The sequence below is a fragment of the Gambusia affinis genome, linkage group LG13 (assembly GCF_019740435.1).
Source record: "Gambusia affinis linkage group LG13, SWU_Gaff_1.0, whole genome shotgun sequence".
NCBI lineage: Eukaryota > Metazoa > Chordata > Actinopteri > Cyprinodontiformes > Poeciliidae > Gambusia > Gambusia affinis.
The window spans coordinates 10,288,416-10,310,590 of record NC_057880.1 but is presented as its reverse complement, the minus strand read 5'-3'; the positions used below and the strand labels follow the sequence as shown (position 1 = coordinate 10,310,590).

The following is a 22,175-nucleotide window of genomic DNA, read 5'->3' as shown; positions in this document are numbered from 1 at the left end:
GTTTATTGTTCGTGTATTATTAAATATAATACACCGGAACTTAGAGAAGTACAACAACGGACCTCACAGCCATACATTTTGACCTAAAATCTTTGTAAAAGTCCTTGTTTTGTGCGTGTTTCTATAAAATGTCCCCCACAGAATGGCGAAGAATTGTGGTGCAGTACAAACCTCCTAACGCTGGGATGTGCTATAAAATAAATTTCTTCGTCAATCAGCTTCTCTTCTGTCTTCCTTCGCTTTGTTTTTATCGAGAAATGAAACGAACAACCAAAACTAGCCATGAGATTTATTTTTTTATTTTTAGTCTAGCTGATAAGGCTATTACCTTTTTAAATAAAAAAAGGTAAAAACTTTTTATTACTGTCTCTTCAAGACAGAGATAATATATGTAAGCTTGATAACACCCAAACCAGAAACCCCATAGCTCCTCTAACCCTTGGAAAGTTTTTTTCCGCCCCACGAGTGACTACACATGGTTAGTGGGACTGCCTGGTAGCTTCAGATGCTGGGATAAAATAATCAGAAATTAAACGTGGTGGCCGTATAGTTTCATCATGTTGAAGTCTAAGACCTTCGTTAAGAAGACCCGATCGGGTGGGGTGATGAAGGTCGTACGTGAGCATTACCTGAGAGATGATATTTGGTGTGGAAGTGAAGTCTGCACTGAGTGCAAACAGGACTCCACGGTGCTGCAGAGAGACGCGTGTATTGAGAGCAGTCTGTGTCCCTACCCTCACTATCTGGTTCCTGACACCAACGTAGTGCTACATCAGGTAACAATCCAGGGTAGTTATACTTTTCGAGATTTCCAAACGTTCCTCTCATCCGATTTTTTTTTTATGTTTACGTTCTTTTTTTTAAACTTCAGATTGATGTATTGGAAGATCCCGTGATTCGCAACGTGATAATCCTTCAGACTGTTCTTCAGGAGGTTCGTCATCGCAGTGCACCGGTTTATAAACGCCTGAAGGATATCATACATGAACAAGGAAGACACTTCTACACATTCACCAACGAACACCACAGGTACCACGGAGGGGAAATCACAAGATCATCTAAATGCACACTTCTGATATTTAGAAACGCACTGTTTAGATTTCTTGCAAGTACCTGTACCTAATTATGGGGTTCATTTAGTGCCAAAAAATGTTTGTGGCCAGGGTAAATCTGCAAAGGTGGTGAACTTATAATATATCTTAATACTTGATTTATAGTTCTTTTATAAATTTCTACAATATCTTTCCGATATCTCCTAAGTATTCAGTGGATATTTCCTCAAATGTTTTCTCTGAGCCAGCTCAGTGGCAGTGCACAGCAACACATAACTCAGTACTCCATCCATACAGCTAGAGAACGCTCCGGTCACGCAGGCACCTAATAGGATATGATTGGTAACTATTTGACAGGTGGCTTTAGTGTTGCTGAAACTTTTAACTTTACATTCTGTTACTTAGTGATGGTCAACCCATGCTTCTCAGCAGTTTTATAGTTGGCATGCCTTAGCTTAATGGTCAGGGGGAAACCTGTTCAGACTACATTTCTGAATGTTCTCGACAATGATAACATTATTTTTATTTTGAAGCATATTTATTTGCCCTAATCTTTTCAGATTCTTTGTTTCATTGTTCCTTATGTTTTTTGTTTTTTTTTAATGGTACAGAAGGCTTTCCGTAATCTTGTTCAGTAGCCCTTGTTAGCCCTAAGGAGACAACAGCACCTGCCTTTTTTATGTACAATGAAAGTACGCAACTACTCATGTAATTTAAGTACTTTCTTAAAACCTTAAACTTTTGCAACTTTTTACCGACTCCTGGAGTTTTCTCAAAACTTTGTGAAGCTGCATTCTCAAATTTTTCCACATTGGTTCTAAAATAATTGCTAAAATGCAATAATGCACACAGGGAGAATTTAAAGCTCTTGTAGAGACTTGTGTTACTAAATAGCATCCATGCTAAGCTGAACATTGTGCTTGAATTCTGTTGACTCTGATATGTTTAATGCCTTATAGATGTTAACCCTCCACTGCAAAGCACTTCGGTAGTTTTTACTACAGACTCCATGTTCTTGCAGAGAGACATTCATCGAACGTGAACCAGGGGAGAGCGCCAATGACTGTAATGATCGGGCGATCCGTGTGGCCGCCAAATGGTATAGCCAGCATCTGAAAACGCCAGAGTCGGGCCCAGATGGGCTCAAGGTGGTCCTCCTCACCAACGATCAAAGCAACAAGCTGAAGGCTGAAGAGACCGGCTTGGCGGTGTACAAATGTAAAGTGTATTCATCTCCCGTCCTCACGACAGTCTTGAAGATGAAGCATGCTTGTACATGTCACTAAAATTGTTTTTTCTTTTTACATTCTAGTTGATGAATACATCAAGAGTTTGACAGGGAACCCTGAGTTGGTGGATTGCTTGGCTTTGTCCAACGATGATAAGGTGGGCACAACTGTTTAGCTATACGCAGAAATAAATCTGGTTCCATACTGAAAGCATTATTTTTGTCTTTCCCCTACTTTGCTTCCTGTTCTCCGTCAGAATGAGATTACCAGCAGTAAAGTGTTGTTTCCGGAGCATCTCCCTTTGTCGAAGGTCCAGGCAGGAATCAAGTCTGGCTCATTTCTCCAGGGAACCTTCAGGGCCAGCAGGGACAACTATCTGGAGGCCACGGTTTTTGTCCAAGGAGAGGGGGAGGACAGCACCGAGGTGGGCATGGACTTGTCTTAGGAAATGTCCTGGAGTCCTGCTAATTCACTAACAAGACTCCAGATTTAGGATTTCGGAGTAAAGAATTAGTTTATTGGAGCCTAAAGCTCTACTTTAGAGAATAAAAAGCTATGTTTTGCTCTTCTCCTTGCCTCCAGGTTCTTATCCAGGGTCTTCAGAACCTCAACAGAGCAGTGCACCAGGATGTGGTTGCTGTGCAGCTGTTGCCAAAGAATCAGTGGGTGGCGCCGTCGTCAGTTGTGCTGCAGGACGATGGTGCGGCGAAGGACGATAACGTGGATGAGGATGAGGAGGAAAAAGTGGTGAATTTTGTTTGTTTGTTTTCTTTTTTTACCAAAGATCTTTCCAACATCTGTTTTTTCTTCTTCTTTCTTTATTTCTTTCTTTCTTTCTCTCTTTCAGATTTCCATCACATTCATTATTACACCATTAGTCATTCAAGGTCATAGATAAGGATGAGAGCAGAAAGTTCAAAACAATAAAAGAACTTAACAAAACTGGGGGGGGCACCACATCATCACATAGAAACAAAAAAAGGGCAGGCTGCCATAATTCACAAGTAGTCAAATGAAATCAGGTCTAATTGGTTTTACATACTCTGTCAGTTTGATCCAGATCTTTTTTATTTTTTTTTATTTGAAGGGAAATAGATATTTTCTCCATAACATAGATCTGATAGACAATTTCAATTCTTTCAATAGCCGGTGGTTCTGCTATTATCCATTTTCTTATGACAGATTTATAGTACAGCCAGCACTGTTTTTGCTTTTCTCGGTCCAACAGTAAACTGCCCAGATACAGAGTTTCACATTTGAATAGAATGATTACAATATATATATTAATATGTTTGTGGATCTCTTCCCAGTAGTGTCTTGTTTACTGGGAATCCCAAAAAATATGGAAGTGGTCGCCACCTTGTGCGACCACAAGTCTCCAAAACACAAAGTCTCCAAAACAAAAAGCACATCATTTGTGGAGGAATATAAATCCTGATACTACCTGGGAGCTTAAACTTAAAAAGAGAATAGCATTCCATCTATGTAGCTCTGACTTTATTTTTGGTATGTCTGACTTTATTTTTGAATTTAGTGGGCCGCAATTGATGTCACACTCTAGAGAGAAGTGAGACTTTGACAGCAAATGTTTGATAGACTCAACATCGCAATTTCAATTGTACGTGATCTTAGTTGAAGATGGGGGGTGTTAAATGTTAATCCTTGAGTTTTGTTTATATTAATTTCGCAACGAGAGACTAAACCAAACTCATCTAGCAATTGCATCGGTTTTGGGAGTGCCTGTGTGGGTTGTGCTATACTTATCAATAAATAGTCAGGCCCAGTTTCGCCGCATGTCATAATTACCTCTTTTATATCTGACCTCTGCCTAATCAATTGACTAATGGGTTCTATACTATAAACAAGCAAAGAGTAGCTTCGAAGCACAACAGCGTTGTCTTGTTTATCTTTCATGATAATGAAAGAACTGGTTATAAATGAATTGGTTAAGTTTCCACTGATTTTAATTCTAGCCGTTGGTTTATCGGATAGCGCTGCAAATGTTTTGGCTCCCCTCTTCTACCTTCTCAATTTGCCCTTCCACGTCGTCCATTCTGGTATTCCCTTTCACAGTTTCTTCTAATTGCTTCTAATTGTTACTTAATTTCTTGGCGAAACCCTCATAATTCTCGCAGAATCAATTCCGAGTTTGTCATTTATCGACCCTGCGCCTCCTTGGTTGTTAGCTTGAACCCGTTAACTGCTAATTGTTGCTGCGTCCCGTGGTTACACTATATTTTGTGGTCATGTATTGTGTATTGTGACCGCAGGAGGCACTGTTGCAATTTTATACCGTAATTTTCCATACCTCGGCCTAACGCCAAGGGGAAAGTAACAGAAAAGCCGAAGAAAGAATAAAAAGTAAGATCTTACCCCTAATATTGTGACTATTGTGGAAGTATAGACGGTGACAGAATAGGATAGCTCTTTTCAGATACCGTCTATATTTGGATAATAGTCACAATAGTAGTTGTAAGATGTTACTTTTTATTATTTTGTACCGTACTTTACTGCGATATTGCAAAGTACGGTTAAGACTGCAACAGTGCCTCCTGCGGTCACAATATAGGATGGTCACAGAATATGGTAAAACGTCGTAACAACGGAAGTCCCCAAGAACATTGTTTTTAACAAATCCTCTTAATTCTGTCTCTGTCTAGCTGACGGGACCATTAACTGAGACGGCCAGGAGGGCAACAGGAAAAGTAGTGGGAATCATCAAAAGGAACTGGAGGCCATTCTGTGGCATGCTCAATGTCTCCCAAATCAAAGAAGTATGTATACCATTTTGCCTGTCCACATCTTAAAATATGAAGGTTGTAATTGCACAGGATTTCTGGACAGTTTGGAAACTACTGGAAAAGTCTGACTTTTCACCACAAATCTGGAACAAACTTCCATAAAACCATAAAACAGCTGAAACACTGACTTCCTTTGAATCTCGACTAAGACCCCACCTGTTTAGAGTTGTATATGAAACGTAATCAATTACAAATTTAATGGAGGCACTTGACTTAATGTAATGTTTTAATTGTTGATTCTGTGTTGTATGACATTGTGTTTTTGTTTTTGTTATGATGTGAAGCACTTTGAAATGCCTTGCTGCTGAAATGTGCTATGCAAATAGAATTTGATTTGATTTTGATTTAAATATTTAAAAGGTTTGGATATAGAGCAAAAAATAAATATATGAAAAGATTTTAGATTTCCAAACGTTAGTTTGAAAGAGTTTAAAAGTTAAATATGAGAACTTTGTATGAAACGTGATTAGGCACCCTTCCCCCAAAGATGCTTATTTTTTCCTGTCCAACTCCCCCCCCCCCTCCCAGTCCACCCGCCATCTTTTCACCCCAGCAGATCGCCGTATCCCACGCATTCGCATCGAAACGCGTCAAGCCTCCACTCTTGCAGGTCAGAGGATTATGGTGGCCATTGATGGCTGGCCGAAAGACTCTAGATACCCAAATGTAAGTTCCATCACATTAATTTACCACAGCCCACAAAGAGCTGCAATTGACCCCTGTTAATTATGTGTGTGTTAGGGTCATTTTGTCCGCAGTCTGGGAGGCGCTGGTGAGAAGGAAACCGAGGAGGAAGTCCTGCTTCTGGAGCACGATGTTCCACATCAGGTCTTCTCTCAGGCCGTTCTCAGTTTTCTTCCCAAAACGCCGTGGAGTATCACACCAGAGGTAACATCTCCTGCAGCTGCACAAAGTATTTCTAAATGCGTGTGTACGGCGATAACATGTATGTGTTGTATAGGACATGGCACAGAGGCAGGACCTGAGGCACTTAACAGTGTGCAGTGTGGATCCTCCAGGATGTACAGACATAGATGATGCGCTGCACTGCAGGGAGCTGGAAAACGGGAAGCTTGAGGTGCTCATCAGTGACAGTCCTAAGATATTTGTGTTATTGGGTGGTGAATTTTAATCACCTTGCAATGCGTTTCGCTGTAGGTAGGAGTTCACATCGCTGACGTCAGTCACTTTATCAGACCTGGCAATGCTCTGGACAAAGAGGCGGCTAACAGAGGGACCACCGTGTATTTATGTGGCAAAGTAAGACAATCAAAACTCACATTGCTCCGTTTTAACCTCATAAAAAGGTGCAAGATGGAGTCCAGTGCATCTATTAAAAACGAGGAAAGAAAGCAGAACTTAAACATCTTTAGTCGCATGTATGATTTATGAATAATGCCTAGGATTATGCCATGACTCTATTTCTGCTTGAAAGCTGTGAGCAGTTTTTAATGTTGTTCCCCCACAGAGAATAGACATGGTTCCTGAGCTGCTCAGCTCTAACCTTTGCTCTCTACGGTCCAATGTGGAGAGGTGAGGATGAAACGCATACACACACATACACACACTTAGAGCAACCTCCAAAGTTATTGTCGCCTCAACACAACATTGCTGTCATTCATCCAGGCCTCAATGCCAATAGGACAGCATTTTGTTTCAGATAATCACTTGAGAGTTGGTGAAATCAGATTGAATTCCTCCCCAGTCGAAGTGAAAAGACGGAGGAAAATACTTTCAAATTATTTCAAATTCTGGTTTCTTGTTTTTCCGTCTGTCCGCAGGTTTGCGTTTTCATGTATTTGGGAGATGAACCACAAAGCAGAAATTTTGAAGACTCGGTTTACAAAAAGCGTCATTAACTCCAAGGTAAAAATACTGACTAGAAAATGCATAGGTTAAGTATATTTTTATGGCATATGTGTCTTAATTATTCAGTTTTCCTTTTTGCTGCCGGATGTTTCTCAGGCGTCTCTCACTTACGCCGAGGCCCAGATGAGGATAGATGATGCCAACAAGAACGACGACATCACTAAAAGCTTGAGGGGCCTCAACAAACTCGCAAAGATCCTCAAAAGGAAGAGGATAGAAAACGGGTGAGGAAATGATTAGAGAAAACCAATTTACAGATTGCTGAATGATTTGACTGCTTAGATAAGATACGATAGAAGTGCTGTGACTTCAAATGACCCGGTTTAAGTCTTATATGCCGGTTTCTATCCACAGGGCCCTCACGCTGTCTTCCTTAGAGGTTCGGTTCCATATAGACAGTGAAACTCATGACCCAATTGATCTGCAGACTAAAGAACTCATGTAAGCGACTTTCAAAATTCTGCCGAAGCCCTTACAAGATGTCCGTTTTCTGTATCTGTCAGTGTTCTTATCACTACTACTCGTCTTTCAGGGAGACAAACTCCATGGTGGAGGAGTTTATGTTGCTCGCCAATATTTCAGTTGCTCAGAAGATTTACGATGAATTTCCAGAGAGCGCTCTCCTGAGGAAGCATCCAGCTCCCCCTCCGTCCAACTACGACATCCTGATCAAAGCTGCAAAGTCCAAGGTCGGTTGAATCCACGTGTCACTAAAAAAAGACTTTGAATGCATCATTAAGTACCCAAATTTATTCAAGCATCAATCCTACTAATGAGCAAACCTAAAGTAGATTTTTTTTGTGTCCATGTTTAATCAGAACGTGATGATCCACACGGATTCGGCCAAAGCGCTGGCCGATTCCCTGGATGTGGCCAAAGTGGACGGCTTCCAGTATTTCAACACGCTCCTGCGTATCTTAGCCACTCGCTGCATGATGCAAGCCGTTTATTTTTGTTCTGGCATGGACAGCGACTTCCACCATTACGGTCTTGCCTCGCCCATTTACACTCACTTCACCTCCCCGATTAGGAGGTACGAAAATTTCGATATACTTTTCTCACAGAAAGAAAGCGTCCAGTACAGTTGACTTTGATCTCTTTGTTTGGCCTCTCTGCAGGTACGCTGACATCATTGTGCACCGCCTGCTGGCGGTGGCCATTGGAGCAGACAGCACCTACCCTGATCTGATGGACAAACACAAACAGTCGGCCCTCTGCAACAACCTCAACTACAGACACAAAATGTCTCAGTACGCGCAGAGAGCGTCTGTGGCCTTCCACACTCAGGTCTTCCACTCTGCTGTTCTCTGCAGACATTCGTAGCATAGTAAACATTCGCCTTCACTTGATACTTGGAAAGTTGTATCTGAATTTGATCAAAGCATCCTTTCCCTGCCCTTACAGTTGTTCTTCAAGACCAGAGGAATTATCAACGAGGAGGGATTCGTTCTGTTCGTGCGGAAGAACGCGATCATCGTTCTGATCCCGAAGTTCGGTCTGGAAGGAACCGTTTTCTTTAACTCCAAAGACAAAGCTTCTCCCAGCCTCGTTTTTGACGAAGAGGTCCAGACACTTCAGTTCTTGTTCTGCTTCAGGTTTTTTTTTTTTTTGTCAGAGAATAACTGTTAAAAATGTTTCCTGTGTATTTGTGTAAAGGGTCCCTCTCTGAAGGTGGAGCAGCACACTTTCCACATATTTGACCAGGTGAAGGTCACCATCAGCCTGGACGACTCCAACATTCAGCACCAGAAGATCCGCATGGCTCTAACAGAACCTGTGGTAAGGACAACTTAAACACTGGTCCCAAGTATTTATCTTCTCTTTGTTTATTTATTTATTACATATATAACAATTAAATGTCTGTCTTTGTCATTTTCAGAGTATGCATAAAGCATATTTGTAGATTTTAGTAGCATGTTTCCTTTAAAAAAGAAAAATAAGAACAAAAGTGCTTAGTGTTTTGTTTGGAATTTGAGATCCACTTTAGGAACTATTGGTCCAGCTGAACGGGAATTGGAAGTTGGCTGTAAATCAAGTGGGTATTAAATTGCCCTTTATGGATTTTTTAATGAGTATAGTCAGTCAGTAAGTGAAAAATCAAAAGAACGGATCTGTAAAATACCAAACTCAATGAGATGTGGCAAGTCATAAGATGAAGCATGTACATTCAATATAAGTCAGTGAGAAATCACTGCTTTAATTAGGCACTGAAATCTTCTCATCTTCTGATAATAGAAAAAAATGTTTCTATTGAGTTTCATTTCTTATATGGACTTGGAAAATGATGAATTCCACACTTTTAAAGATGAAGTAGGAACTCTGGAAAACAAATGCAACTCTGGTACTCTAGAGTATACAATATGTTGACATCCCTAAAGTCAGTCTTTTGTAATGGGTTAGGGTTACTAACGACAGCACAACTCTACTCTTGTGACTCTTGTGATGTTGACCAAAAAAAACCCTGTAAAGCAGAACGTTTTGTTTGCTTTTATTACGGTTTCTTTTTAAAACCCGTTTTAAAATAAAATAAATCCTGCAGTGGGAATCCGTCCACTTTGCAATCCAGCCTTCCTTTTGTTGTCAGTGAGAAAAGATTCACCTACTAAATGGCACCTTCAGCGACAGCTTTGATAAAACGATAATGACATTTTCTGAAGCTCTGGTTTCTTTCTATTTTTCTCCATATAGATTCCTGGTGTTAGTGTTCCCGCACCTGAAGCGGAACCACAAGCCAAGAAGCGAAAACTGGACCGCTGAGACGAGCGTTGGGAGTTCACCCAGAAGATCCCGACTTTATTTTTAGTACTAATTGAAGGAGATTTGTTCTTGTGTTTACAGTCTTAAACACGTGCAAATCTCCTCCCAGCAAACACGTCGCTCATTATAGTAAGTTCGATCCAGTGAAACGGACACTGGTGTATTTTTACTCTTCTTTTTGCTTAAAATATTTGCTGGTGCAAATAAAGCAGTGTATGTGATAAATGTCACATTAGTTTAACCTAAAACAAAAATGAATAGGTGACATTTGCAGAGTGATTTTGCTGCAGTGTTTTTGATCTCATCATAGAACTGTTGATGTGTTCTGCAAATAAACAGAACAACTCAAATGACATGTTGAGGCAAAAAAAAAAGAGAAGTTTAAGGCATTTTAATATAAAAACCCTCATGTCAAAATGTTTCAAAATAAAAGGGCTCCATTTTTTCCCCCCAACTCAATTAATTTGTGGCATTATTTGTTTTGCATTAGTTGTATTTATTGAAAAATTACAGTTGTGAACTACAGATCCTGATTTAAACAAGTATTGGTTATACTGATACGTTTTTAAAAAGAGAAAACAAAGTTTTATAAAAAAAATATAAATACAGTAATAGTCTGGCACAGATTATAATTGAAATTCTGCCCGTGGGCATCTTTACAGCATTTTAAAAAAAAAATAAAGATATTCATGTGCAACATTAAGACATTTTTTCACAAAATTTCCCCAATTTTATCAAACCACCACATCTTAATTTAAAAACTATCACAAAGAATGAGATTTCAGTGGTTTACAAAATGACTGAAAAGAAAAACCTCCCTGCAGCTCAACATTCCCTGTGATCATTCATAACAGGCAGAGGGTTTGCTTTCAGTCAGGTATTTGTTGCCCTGCAGTTTCATTCACAGCAAAACATTCTGGTAAAACTCAACATTGCAAAACATAGTGTACGTTTATTTGAATTTTATTGAAAAGTAATCATAGGCCTTCGTTGGAAGAGCGTCCCTTTAAACATAGAAAATCAGGTTAGGCAGCGAGGAGGATGAAATGCCTAAAAAAACAAAACACAAAGAAAACTATTATTAAAAGATGAAGAGCTCAAAGGGGTCCGTGTGAATATTCAGGCAGTACAGTTGTTGGTCGAAGTTTCAATGAAGCCTTCGCCGAGTATTTAGGCACGAGAACTTTTTCACAATACTAAAAAAAATAAAATAAAGTTTATATCTATCTATCCATCTACCACCCCAAACTTCAGTTTATTTTCTTGAGATTTTACGTAATAGATCAACGCAAAGTAGTGATAATTGTGGAATGGAAAGAAAGTATGTGGAATTCAAAATCTTTTAAAGAATCTAAAAAGTGTGGCTCGCAGCTACATTCAACCCCCTTTCTGTTAATACCTTTAATCTCAGCTGATGAAGACCGTAAAACATACAGGAAAGATTGGGGTAAAGTTTTCTGTTTAAAGCAGAGTTGGGTAATTCAGCCATTTGACTCAGACGTGTTGGACGAGGGACAAACTTGAAAGCTCGACAACAGGATTTCAGGGCCCTATCGGTTTCCTATGTGTTAGTCTATCACATAACGTGCCTTTAAAATACATTAAACAATATTCATTTTGATTAATCCATTTTTTTTGTCTCTTTCTGTCCAGTTAACCCTCAATGAGCTTTAGCATTTATGCCAAACAAACTATAACTCCGTCTAAGGGATACTTAAAAGTCTATGTAACTGGTAAAATATGATCAATATCCATAGGGAAAATGCATGTTGCAATAAACATATTATCCTACCAAATATTGTGTCCAAGCACTTTTTGCAGTGCTGCATTCACTGATATTGCAAAGCGAATTGCGACTCCAAGGATGGTGCGGCTAGCTATAGTTTCCAGGTTTAGGGATTTCCGAACAAAATTTATAGTTAGGATGCCTTAAAAATAGGTTTCAATGTATCTAAATATAAAAGGTCTAGCTTGATCAAAGGGACAACCAACGATTAACCTCACCTTAACTTTACCGAGTCGGTTGACGGGAAACACTTCTTCTGCCAGGTTGGAACTGATGGACTCTTTGCTCTGGAAGTCTGAGCTGATGCCGTCGATGAGGCTAGCGGTGCCGGCTGAGATGGTGTTATAGCCACTGTCCACCTGCACAACAGTTAACATTTATTAAGAAGGAAGCCTTACAATGGAGTCTCACCGGAATACAAATGAGAATAAGGTTTTGTCAAGTTTCTCTCGCTGACCTGCATGCTGGTGTCGTAGCGAAGGCTACTTCCTTCTGCCAGGAGCGAAAGAAACATCTGAGAGCTTTCTGTCGCCGACGCATTTCCCATGCGAGAGCTAGTCAGGTGTTCTGAAGGGAATCCAACCTCCTCCTCATCCTCCTCCAGCCTTTTTTTAAGCCCCACATTTTTTCCTTCTTCCATCTTCACAACCTCCATGGTATCCAGGTTAATTCTTTCAGGGGCATCAGAGTGGCCGTCTGTTGCCGGCGGTGACGTTGGGTCTAGTTCCATGGCTGGGAGAGAAGATGAGGAAGAGGTGGGAGAGTGTTCTTCGGCCTCCCGGTCGTCTTGGAGCTTCGGGTTGAGGATTGGCGAGATCAGCGGAGGGGACGCCCAGTTGCGGACTCTGGGTCTGGCCTTGGGCCTGGAAGTGTTTTGGATCTCGTGTTGGTAGTGGAGTTGGTGAGGGGAGCAGCTACGGATTGGGGAGCATCCTTCCACGAACGGACTCTCATTAGTGAGGGCAACGTCCGCATCCAGCGGGCCTCCATGTGGGGTAAAGTTGCTGTGCGGTTTCTGCTTACCTGAAAAGGTCCAGATCAGGGAGATTAAATCAACCTGGACGCCCACAATCTCTTACAGTTTGGATTTTTTTTTTTGTACAATTTTTCAGCAATAGTGGCTTTTATTTTGATAGTGATCCGAAATGAAGGGGGCAGACGGAAGGGGGGAAGACATGCAGCAAAGGTACAGAGGACTGAAGTCCTAGCCTCTGTAACCACTTCGCCAAGCAACGCTCCACAGTTGAAAGCTGATTGTCTACCTGAGTCTATGGGAGTCCGCGCCATGTCAACAAGGATAGGAGAAACAGTCGGCGATGCGTGGCCAGCAGGAGATGACCTATCAGGAAACAGAGGGCTGCTGATGCTGCCGAGGCTGCAGTCTCTGAAGCAGCCCTGCTTGATGGGACTCGAGGAGAACTGGCCCTGCAGTCCAGACATTTAAAATGAGCATTTGTTTAATTGTGCACGGCTTTTATCCTACAAATGTCTCCTCCTCGTTAAATATTAAAAACGACAATTTTCTAAAGGACTCACGACGTACCGTAGAGGGAGTCTGGGCCGACCGGCCGCCAGCCAGAGGTGACAGATAGACAGATGTTAATGCATCCCCTTCAACACCATCACCTGCGGCTCCAGCTCCACCTCTGTAGGGAGACGGCCCTTCGAGTTGGCCGTTGGCTCTGTCGGGGCTCGGCGGCGTGGAGCTGTCGGAGCTGCTGTAGCTGAACTGGCCGTCGAGGAAGAGCTTTCGCCTCAACGAGGAGGAACTGAGGCTCTCCTGTACGGCATCACAGGCCTCCTCGTAGCGGTAGTATTCTCCTGAGGTGAACAAACGTCACATAAAAACACGACAAAAGCTAAAGGAGATGCTGCCGACTTCGATTTGAGCTGACTGAAGCTTACCGAGTAATTTCTCCAAATCAAACGCCAAAGGTAGTGAAAGAGTCGTCTGGCAAGCAACTGTCAATAAAACAGACTAATTAGTCGTGTCAAGCAAAGTAAGCAGAAGGTAATTTAGAAATAAACGTTACAATGTAAATGATTGGTATTAAAATACATAAGCTCTTCTGTGATTTTATAGTTCCTTTCCTTTAATCTCCTGGTATGAAGTGCAAAAAAAATTCTTAATGGGATTTTTTTTTTCTGCTCAAAAACACTAATTAATATTCCATAAACAAAGCCGTGCAACATTTGTAGAATAAGAATCTTCAAATTATTGCAACCAAAAAACTCAAAAGGACCTCACACTTGTCAAACAAAGAAAAAAAAAAAAGATGAATAATTTCTTCTTTCTGGAGTTTTTTTGTTGTCCTTTTTTTTTGTTGGTCAAGAGTTTTTTTTTTTTTTTTAGAGTATATTCTCTTTAATAAGAATGGGCATAGGTCACCTATTCTGAAAACTTTTGCTGTACTTAGCAAAGTTTAAAGAAGGGGTTTACCAGCAGGTTGATTTTATGTGACAGTCATTGGATGTTTGTGGTTCTATATTATGAAACGAAAAAACAAAAGCAAAAAAATAAATAAAAAAATAAAAAAACTTTGTAGAAGTTGTAACTTCTATCCAACTTCTTTGCTTAGATCTTAGGTGTTTTTTTTTTGCATATTTCAGTTAACCTTTTTCCCCAATTGTTTTATTTTTCAATTTTTTACACAAAAACGTCCCTAAGTGCCACATATTGCCGACTGGCTGCATTTTTACATTTGAGAGTTAGAAAAATTATGATATTGGAATAAACAATGGTCAGCGTTGTGCACAATGCACTATTTTAAAGATCCACAATCATTTTTACTGAAGTATGGAACAGGACAACACTGATGAAAACAAATTCCTACTTGAAAAGAATAGAGATTAGCTACCGGATATTTTAGATATTATAATTAATGGAAACTAACCTGAGATTTTTTCAGACTCTTCTGAGATCGCTTCAGAAAAAGGACCTAAAAAAAACACAGAAGTTGCATTAAAATAAATAGAAAGACAACTCACAACACACAAATTTTCTGTAATGTTATTTACTTTTTTTGTACAGGTGAGTGCCTCTACGGGTTTCTGGTGCTGCCCAAGGGGAAGGCACGATGGCTCCTTTGGTGAAAAACTTCATTCGAAAATACAAAATATATAATTACATAACCAGGGACTCATATGTTTCAAAGCATAGATTATAAGCACAGATGCATTATTTACCTGCTTAATAGCATTCTGACATTTTTCCTCAATGTCTGAATCCATCCTGAAATAAAGTAAAATAGAAACATATAGGATAGATTTAAAATTATCTGAATTTTGTCAAAAAAAATTTTTTTTCAGTTCTAGACAACTTATCTGATTTACTGCTTAACAACATATACCTCGTCTGGCTGAGGTAGAATGATTGCCGCTGGATTTCCTCTGGATCTATATGCACTGGTAGAAGACTGGCCATTTCATCAATAGACCAGTTAAACTTAGGTGGAGTCTGGAAAAGAGATAAGAAAGGCTACGTACTACACACTACTCAGCAAAGAAAAATGTGTGAATACACACTATTTGGCAGTACTCTTATCTCTTGAACATTTTCACCACAAACTGAGAAGTGTTTTATTAAGAGTTCATGTGACAGATCAATGTAAAACAGGGCATAACTGTGAAGAGAAAAGAATATGTGGCTTTAATATGTAAAATTTTTTTTTACAATTCTAAAAAAAACAACAACAAAAAAACTCTAATGATAATAGCAAACTCCCTTAAATAGTCCCCAGATTAGTATATAGGTTCCATCTGAAGCTGCACAATATACTGCATTTCATGGACTGCTTTGCAATGATTGGTTGGATACTTAGTTTTCCATGTCATGGATGGATGGCAATGTTACATTAGCATGAGCGCGAATGACCACACAGGATGTATATTTTTGGGAATGAGATGGAAGAATTGGGCTTTTGTGATGTAATCCAAATCCAGACTTTATCCAATCTATGGAAACTGTGCCAAGACCTTAAAATAAATTTTTACAGTTCCTCTGCACCCAGTTGGACTGATCTTAAGCTTGTAGACATGCAAAGATGGTAGGGATGTTCTCCAAAAAGACTTGAAGATGTACCTGCAGCGAAAGGTACAGCCGCATTTATCAAAGTTTCTTAAAATGTGGAAATACAAATATTCTTTTTCCACCACTTTAGTGTTGTGGCGATGTATCACAAAGGATCCCAATAAATTACATGGATGTTTGTAGTTATAGCATGACAAAATGTCACAAAGTTACAAGTCTGTGAATAATTTGGCAAGCAGTTACAACAACAACGGTGCTTCTGATTTCTAATTAAAAACACGCATCGTATCCAGTAGGTTTAACATTAGTAATAGGATAAATTTAAATCTTACAGCCTTGCAGGGCTTGGATCTGAAGACAGACGGACTGGGCGCCAGAGGCTCCCTGAGGTGGTGGTAGTCATTGGGACTCTCAAAGGGATTTCTAATGGAAGGCCTGCCTGGAGTCTCTGGGGTGATCTGTACCTCGATATGATCCCCCATCTTAGCTGGAAATAACAAACATTTTTGTTAGCAGAAAAGAAAACTAACGCTTCAAACACTAAGCGTTTTAGAGAGAGTAGTCCAGTAAATCCAGTTCATATTTTGTTACAAGGTTAGCTCGGTAGCTTGGCTACGTTAAAAGGAACTTTGCGTGCATACGTTTAAATGCATCACTTACAGAACCCAGATATACAAAACATTTTTTTTTAAAGTTGGTACTTACAATTGTTAAAAAGAACCGTCCTCGACGAGTAAATCGACTGTTTTAATGAGAAGAGTCAATACCACAGCTCTAATAAGGAAACAGTTCAAACGTTTATTTCAATTTCCTCCACAAAACCTGCCAGCCAATAGAAATCTTACAGGATGTTTTCAGTAGCCAATGAAGAATTTAGTGTCGTCACTTCCTCCTCCTGGTTTCGATGCGGGAATCTTTGCAAGCTAGGTAGCTGTCAAGCTGCTAACGCGCCCCGTCAGTTATTGTGGTAGTTTTAAATGTACGATGTCATTTAAAAACTTATGAGGGCAAACAAAACTGTGACTGCATTGTTGAAATAATCTTGTTTTATATACTGTTAATAATCTGCCGTGCAGGACGTTGTGCGTTGGTTAGCTACCTGCTAACAGTTTTAGCTGTTTTTTTCAGTAACTATGGCAAGTGCAGCAAATACAAACCTGAACGCAGTCCGGGAAACGATGGATGGTAAGTATAAAACCTTAACAGGCCGCGCGGCTAATTAGTTCAACAGAATATATCGGTCACATAAAAAGGAGATGGGGGGAGTATACATGTTTTCTTTTTTTAGTATAGAAATGCCTGCTTTTTCCAAATTATAATGTTATATTGAGTATAAAGTTTGATTTTTATCATCCGTTTCCTTTTTTTAATGTTGTGAGATGTGTTGTCACACATCAGTTTTAAGTAGGTATAGCAACAAAACGTATGTTGTTTTTGTTTTTTGTTTTTTACATGAGCTGTAATGACGTTGGTTTGATTCATATAAACATGTTCAAGTATGTAAAATTAATAGAATACTACTTGCTACCAGTTGAAGATTTATAAAACTTATCAGAAGCACAAAGAAACTACCCATTTTGTTACATAACCATCATTTGTCAATATATAGACATGAATAGTTTTAGTAGGCGTAAAATGTATTCATGTCTTAGTCTATATACCAAGGCTTAGTTTAAAAATGATGTTTCAGATTTCATCTTTTGATAACAATGATATTATAATGTCTGCTTCATGAAGTGTGTAGTCCTTAAACTGTTTATCCCCAAAATATTGACTTATTCTCAACATATTAGCATTGCTCTTGACATTTTTTTCCTTTAATGTCAACATTAATCCTCATCCTCAAAACCAAGACAGTAAAACAAAACATTCATCCTTATCCAGCAATATGATGTTGGGATTTTTTTGAGTTACCTTTTAATATCAAATTCATCTCACCACCTTCTTTCTCCAATAGTCCTGCTTGAGATCTCAAGGTTGCTGAACACCGGTTTGGACATGGAGTCTCTGTCGATCTGTGTGCGACTGTGTGAGCAAGGCATTAACCCAGAAGCTCTGTCTGCAGTCATCAAAGAGCTGCGTAAGGCTTCAGAGACCCTCAAGGTATAAAATCACTTTTCTTTTTTTTAAAAGTTGAATAATTTCAAGGAAAATTTGTGAATGAATAACATTTAAGTTCAAGTCAGGCATTCCCTTTTTGTTTTCCTTTATTCCAGTGTTTCTTTCCTATAATTTTCATTTATGTAACCTTACATTACTCTAAATAATCCGAATCCCATCCTTTTTAACCTTTTGAAATGGTTACAAAGTCTTTGCTCATTTTATAAAGACTAATGACAGCCGAAGCTTCCTGCTTTTTATTTGAAGCAGCCTGTTGTTGAGATTCCTGCCTAAAACACACCAACATTGTAGATTAACATCAGAAGAATCCAGAAGGCTGTTGATTCTTGGGCATCATGGTGGCTCTTTAGGGTTGCAACTGTTTTATTTCAAACATTTAATTATGCAATTTGTTCATTATTTCCTCTTAGGTTTCTGAGAACTGCACAAACTGAGGAGGAAAATAAAGATCTCATCACCCAACATTGGGATTATGGACTGTTCCCCGAGTCTGAGCTTGATTTGTTTTGCCACATTGTCATTTCCTCCGATTCTGCACTTTGATGTTTGGAGTTTTTGTATAAAGAGGCACCAGCCTCAGTCTGCTGTGTTACTGCCTCTGCTGGAATGAGATCATCTGTCTCTCAAACAATCTGGGATGTGTCACAGTTGGCAGGAACACCACTCCTTGATTCAAGAAAAGACACATTTACCATCAACTTGTGTTGCAGTTCTCATGTGCAAATTTTCACTTATTTTTTTACACACGTGTATGAATATTCATGTACTGTTAGATGTTGAACTTGTATATTTCTTTCACTGAAACAATATTCTTTCAACATTTTCAATACTTCTTGTGATGAGTAAAATATATTTAAAAAAAGCCTGTAACAATGTAATATTTGTGACCACAAGGTGGAGATGTATTCTTCTTTTTTTTTCACCCCCTCATCAGGTTTTGATGTGGCTTAACAAAACTTTTGGCTACAACTTCAGTTTTTCTAATTCACGGGCGGTGAACTTCGGCTAAATATAATTTAAAATCTGATTTTAACTCTTTCGTCCAAGACTTCTCGTTTCAGTTGAGCTATTTGAAACAAGAAGTTTGAGTAAGTAAGTGGGGTTTTTTTTCAGTACGGAAAATAATTTTACGGTTCTTAGTGTATTAAATATTTTTACAAAGGAAATGATCTTTCCTGTCAGACTAGGTGGAAGGGTATAACTGACTGATAATGTTGCCCAATGCCGTTTACAAACAATAGAAGGGCGATCATATCCAGGGCCGGCAGCAAAAAAAAAAGGTATCAGAGGTTGTTCCTAAGAGCAGGATATCCTGTTGATCTGAAATCTCTGCTCTAAACTGTATCCACAGAAATAATTCGAATTGGACTGCAAGCATTGACAAAAGCACATCTTTGATCCCCTCCCTGAATGAAATCTCTCGGATCACGCATCTAACCAGACAGCATTGTTTTTGTTTGCCCGCGGTGTGTAAAATAACTATTCATCTTCTAGACAAGGGAAAATGCTGAGAGCACAGAACATTTACAGGGCAATATATGTGCTCCCCTATCAGCCCTGACTTGTGTCTGGCACGAGAGGGTGTGTGTGTGTGTGCGCGCCCCACTCACTGTGTGAGCTTAAGCTAAGAAGTGGCTCCAAATGAGCAGCAGCCCCTGAGCCATCTGACAGCACACCCCTCTCAGGCACACCGCACAGAAAGCCAGCAAGTGCACAGGAGTGTTTGTGTAAGCACTTCTGTCTTCTTCTGCGTTGTCTCACCATGTTGACTGGCAGATTGCGAGTCTAAATCTCTGCACTTGCTGCTTTGATCTCTGAACACAGTATCTGTCTGTTCCTGAACACCAGCATCACGTTATCCAAGGGTGAAAGAGGCATGAGATCTGGTGCAGCAGAGGCTCACCTCAATAGTTCACAATCCAAAGCAGACCCTTCGTCTCTGTGGGGGGGCCCGAGGGGCGAGCTTCATAAGATGTTGATAAAGGTGGAATCTTTTTACTTTAAAAAAAAATAAAAGAGTTATGCAGGGCTTGATTGGGCTACTAAGGGCGTGGGATTCAAGATGCATTGCTGTCTGTTTGATCTGTGCAGAGGGTTTTTTTTTTTTTTTTTTTTTTTTTTGCTTTATCCAAGCCAGCTACTTTGATCTCTGTTAAACAAAATATTCCCAAATCCCATAGTCCTAGCAGAGATTAGCGTCCGCATATGCATAAACATCTAAGAGGTGCTCAACTAGGGCACCGGTCAGGTCACATGACTGCTATCAGCCTAGCAGGCGAGCGGCTCCTCGCGTCCAAACTTCTGAAGGTGTTTATATTCGTACGTCTGATAATTATCGGGTGCCGAGGATTATTTTTCTGATAAATGAGGGCAGTCTCGTTTTGGAGTGAGAGACACGCGGAGCAATTACAGTCCAGGTGTACGTTGTTATTATCAAAAACAATTAGACTGGACTGATTAGCGGTCTCTCATGCATGAGAAACAGCGGTTTGTTTATATTTTTCCTGAAGCCAAGGTACAACTACGTCGTAATCACGAAAACTATAAAAGAAACAGTTCATCTGCTCCATTTTGACGCAAAGTCGAACAAAAGTTCAAAGATCTTTCGCGCGGGTTTTTGTTTATAGGTCAATAATTACTTTTTAATGATGAACAAGCGTGTTTATTGGTCATCCTCACGAGACGAGGCTTTATTGGTCCATCATGACCATTTTCTTTCATGTTGGATGCCACGGACATGCAAATGAGACGTTTGTTTGTTGTTGAAACCACATTTATGTACAAGAGCGGACGATATCAGAATGAAATGTTGCTGCACACCAGAGGATGCTGATGCAAACACTTGTACATCAGTTGAAAACTAACATCTGAACCAAGAGAAAAGATCGTCTAAACCATCCACCCCTCCACTGGCTTTAGCAAGGCTTAGTAGAGATAATAACCTGGGGACGAAGGTTCATGGGATGCTCCAAATTTGTACTTTTTTTAATGTTTATTTTTCCACAGAAAATAAAAAAGACCAACAATTTTTCTGGTTTTCCAGCAGCAAGCTCTTACCTAAGAGCTCAGTGTTTCCTTTGCTTCTTCTGGTTGTTCGGGGACTTGCTACATCGTCACATAGGCACAGCTGGCATAGTTTCTGTGACATTTTTTGGTTGGGGATTTGTAAGGATTAAAATATGCATGAAGATGCAGGTAATGAAGTTTCTTGGAAAACAAATGCAAATACTTGGAGATACTCTGTACAAGCCCTAAAAACTTTAGATCTGATGTGTATTTTTGGATCTGTGCACCTGGAGGGTAAACCAACTGTATCACGAAGGTCGACATGACATTTACCTCCTATCAACAAGTTTTTAATTTGTCTGATTTTGCATGGGATGGTCTGAACAAGTAATGCGTTTATTGAATTTTTAATTTTGGAAATTACTATCTTTTCTTCTGTTATATAAAAGATTAAAAAACAGCCATCAGGTTTGCTAGGATCACATTGAAACGTATTAAAAAAAAAAACCTTTAGAAAAAGCAGGTTTTGCGTTTTAATTGTTGAATAAATCAGAGAGGAAGGCATTAGGGATAGATTGATTCCAAGCATCAGCAACATATAAATGTTGAGAAAGTTAAGGCCAGTGGTGTCCAAAGTACACTCTGGGGTCATTTTTGACCGTTGCAATGATTTTGTGTGACCTTCGAAGAATGCCTTTGAAGAACTGTTCAAATTTTGTTTCAGCCCAGATAGTTGATCCTGATAAAGTTTTAAATAAGCAGTCAGTCAGAGGCAGTGCAAAACAAAGACTTTATTAAAAAACAAAAAAAAGTGAGGTACATCATTATCAAGCAAGATCTAGGTTTACTTTAATCACTGAGTTTTACCAACACTTGTTATCGGACAGGAAGCTATCACGTTGGAAGGAGGCTGAGCTTCTTAAAGAGACATAGTCCAATCTCAAGGCACCAAACTGCAAAGTTAAATTTCATTAATACAACATTTTTCTAACAACTGAAGGTAACATGGTGATTGTGCTCTAAAATGGCATTATGTGCCTGGAAAATACATAATACAAGAAGGATTTTAAAGATGCATATTCCATTTCCTGTCAGAAACAAACATCTTGGTTGAATGGAAATCAACCAAACCTAATTCTGCCAGGGGTATGAATAATTTTGAAATAACCGTAATTCAGGCCAAAGTAATGAAATAATCGTACAACTATTCTCATCTAAGCAAGAAAAGCAGAGAATCCAATAGATCTATCTACATCCGGAAAGGTCAGTGTTTCCTGCACGGAAGGTGATTGATCAATTGGTTTTCTGCAACCGATCAAGCCTCTCTGACCCTCATCTTTCAGCAGGCATTAAGCTTCAGGGCCCGTCGCTGCCCAGCGAGGAGTTCTGTGACCTTGTTAGTGCCTTCCCCGATACATCACTGTTGATTAAAAAACTGGGCAGACTTCGACACCGTAAGACACTATTTAGGTCCCAATTAAATTCATAGCAAGGAAATTGGATCATAAACTCTTCAAAGGATCG

The 22,175-nt window shown here is 39.6% G+C and overlaps 3 protein-coding genes across 5 annotated transcripts; 2 read left to right on the top strand and 1 right to left on the bottom strand.

Moving 5' to 3' along the window:
* Window positions 1–25: 25 nt before the first annotated feature.
* On the top strand, window positions 26–10,373 carry dis3 (DIS3 exosome endoribonuclease and 3'-5' exoribonuclease). Its single transcript, XM_044135733.1, has 21 exons — window positions 26–776; window positions 872–1,029; window positions 2,074–2,270; window positions 2,365–2,438; window positions 2,538–2,705; window positions 2,864–3,028; window positions 4,942–5,055; window positions 5,611–5,748; window positions 5,824–5,970; window positions 6,044–6,160; window positions 6,241–6,342; window positions 6,551–6,615; window positions 6,864–6,948; window positions 7,048–7,175; window positions 7,306–7,392; window positions 7,484–7,640; window positions 7,770–7,984; window positions 8,070–8,238; window positions 8,356–8,514; window positions 8,608–8,730; window positions 9,640–10,373. The coding sequence occupies exons 1-21, from the start codon at window positions 558–560 to the stop codon at window positions 9,706–9,708; spliced, it is 2,856 nt and encodes a 951-aa protein (XP_043991668.1). The 5' UTR covers window positions 26–557; the 3' UTR covers window positions 9,709–10,373.
* bora (bora aurora kinase A activator) lies at window positions 10,184–16,346 on the bottom strand. Its single transcript, XM_044135735.1, has 12 exons — window positions 16,230–16,346; window positions 15,857–16,011; window positions 14,845–14,951; window positions 14,681–14,726; window positions 14,513–14,591; window positions 14,389–14,433; window positions 13,400–13,456; window positions 13,038–13,315; window positions 12,757–12,919; window positions 11,952–12,517; window positions 11,713–11,853; window positions 10,184–10,758 (listed from the first exon to the last, which is right to left on the bottom strand). Exons 2-12 carry the CDS (start codon window positions 16,004–16,006, stop codon window positions 10,729–10,731), a joined length of 1,662 nt encoding a protein of 553 aa, XP_043991670.1. The 5' UTR covers window positions 16,007–16,011; window positions 16,230–16,346; the 3' UTR covers window positions 10,184–10,728.
* Window positions 16,347–16,370: 24 nt separating this feature from the next.
* Window positions 16,371–18,778, top strand: mzt1 (mitotic spindle organizing protein 1). Of its 3 annotated transcripts, none has more exons than XM_044135738.1 (4): window positions 16,371–16,451; window positions 16,653–16,709; window positions 17,482–17,627; window positions 18,056–18,778. In XM_044135738.1, exons 1-4 carry the CDS (start codon window positions 16,373–16,375, stop codon window positions 18,077–18,079), a joined length of 306 nt encoding a protein of 101 aa, XP_043991673.1. In that variant the 5' UTR covers window positions 16,371–16,372; the 3' UTR covers window positions 18,080–18,778. The 3 variants fall into 3 exon arrangements, with proteins under 3 accessions (XP_043991673.1, XP_043991672.1, XP_043991671.1); XM_044135737.1 differs by having other exon boundaries at window positions 16,403–16,503; window positions 18,056–18,771; XM_044135736.1 differs by having other exon boundaries at window positions 16,419–16,503; window positions 16,601–16,709; window positions 18,056–18,760.
* Window positions 18,779–22,175: the final 3,397 nt, after the last annotated feature.

What these genes read in the sequence shown, in the direction of transcription:
- bora (XM_044135735.1), bottom strand. Translation starts at nt 16,006, where the DNA reads ATGGGGGATCATATCGAGGTACAGATCACCCCAGAGACTCCAGGCAGG. An exon ending in AGAGTCTGAAAAAATCTCAG is followed by an intron (nt 13,457 to 14,388) that starts GTTAGTTTCCAT and finishes TTTTATTGACAG; the next exon opens with TTGCTTGCCAGACGACTCTT. An exon ending in GCGGACTCCCATAGACTCAG is followed by an intron (nt 12,518 to 12,756) that starts GTAGACAATCAG and finishes GGACCTTTTCAG; the next exon opens with GTAAGCAGAAACCGCACAGC.
- mzt1 (XM_044135738.1), top strand. Translation starts at nt 16,373, where the DNA reads ATGTTTTCAGTAGCCAATGAAGAATTTAGTGTCGTCACTTCCTCCTCC. An exon ending in CGGGAATCTTTGCAAGCTAG is followed by an intron (nt 16,452 to 16,652) that starts GTAGCTGTCAAG and finishes TGTTTTTTTCAG; the next exon opens with TAACTATGGCAAGTGCAGCA. An exon ending in AGGCTTCAGAGACCCTCAAG is followed by an intron (nt 17,628 to 18,055) that starts GTATAAAATCAC and finishes ATTTCCTCTTAG; the next exon opens with GTTTCTGAGAACTGCACAAA.
- dis3 (XM_044135733.1), top strand. Translation starts at nt 558, where the DNA reads ATGTTGAAGTCTAAGACCTTCGTTAAGAAGACCCGATCGGGTGGGGTG. An exon ending in AGGATGAGGAGGAAAAAGTG is followed by an intron (nt 3,029 to 4,941) that starts GTGAATTTTGTT and finishes GTCTCTGTCTAG; the next exon opens with CTGACGGGACCATTAACTGA. An exon ending in ATGTCTCCCAAATCAAAGAA is followed by an intron (nt 5,056 to 5,610) that starts GTATGTATACCA and finishes CCCCCCTCCCAG; the next exon opens with TCCACCCGCCATCTTTTCAC.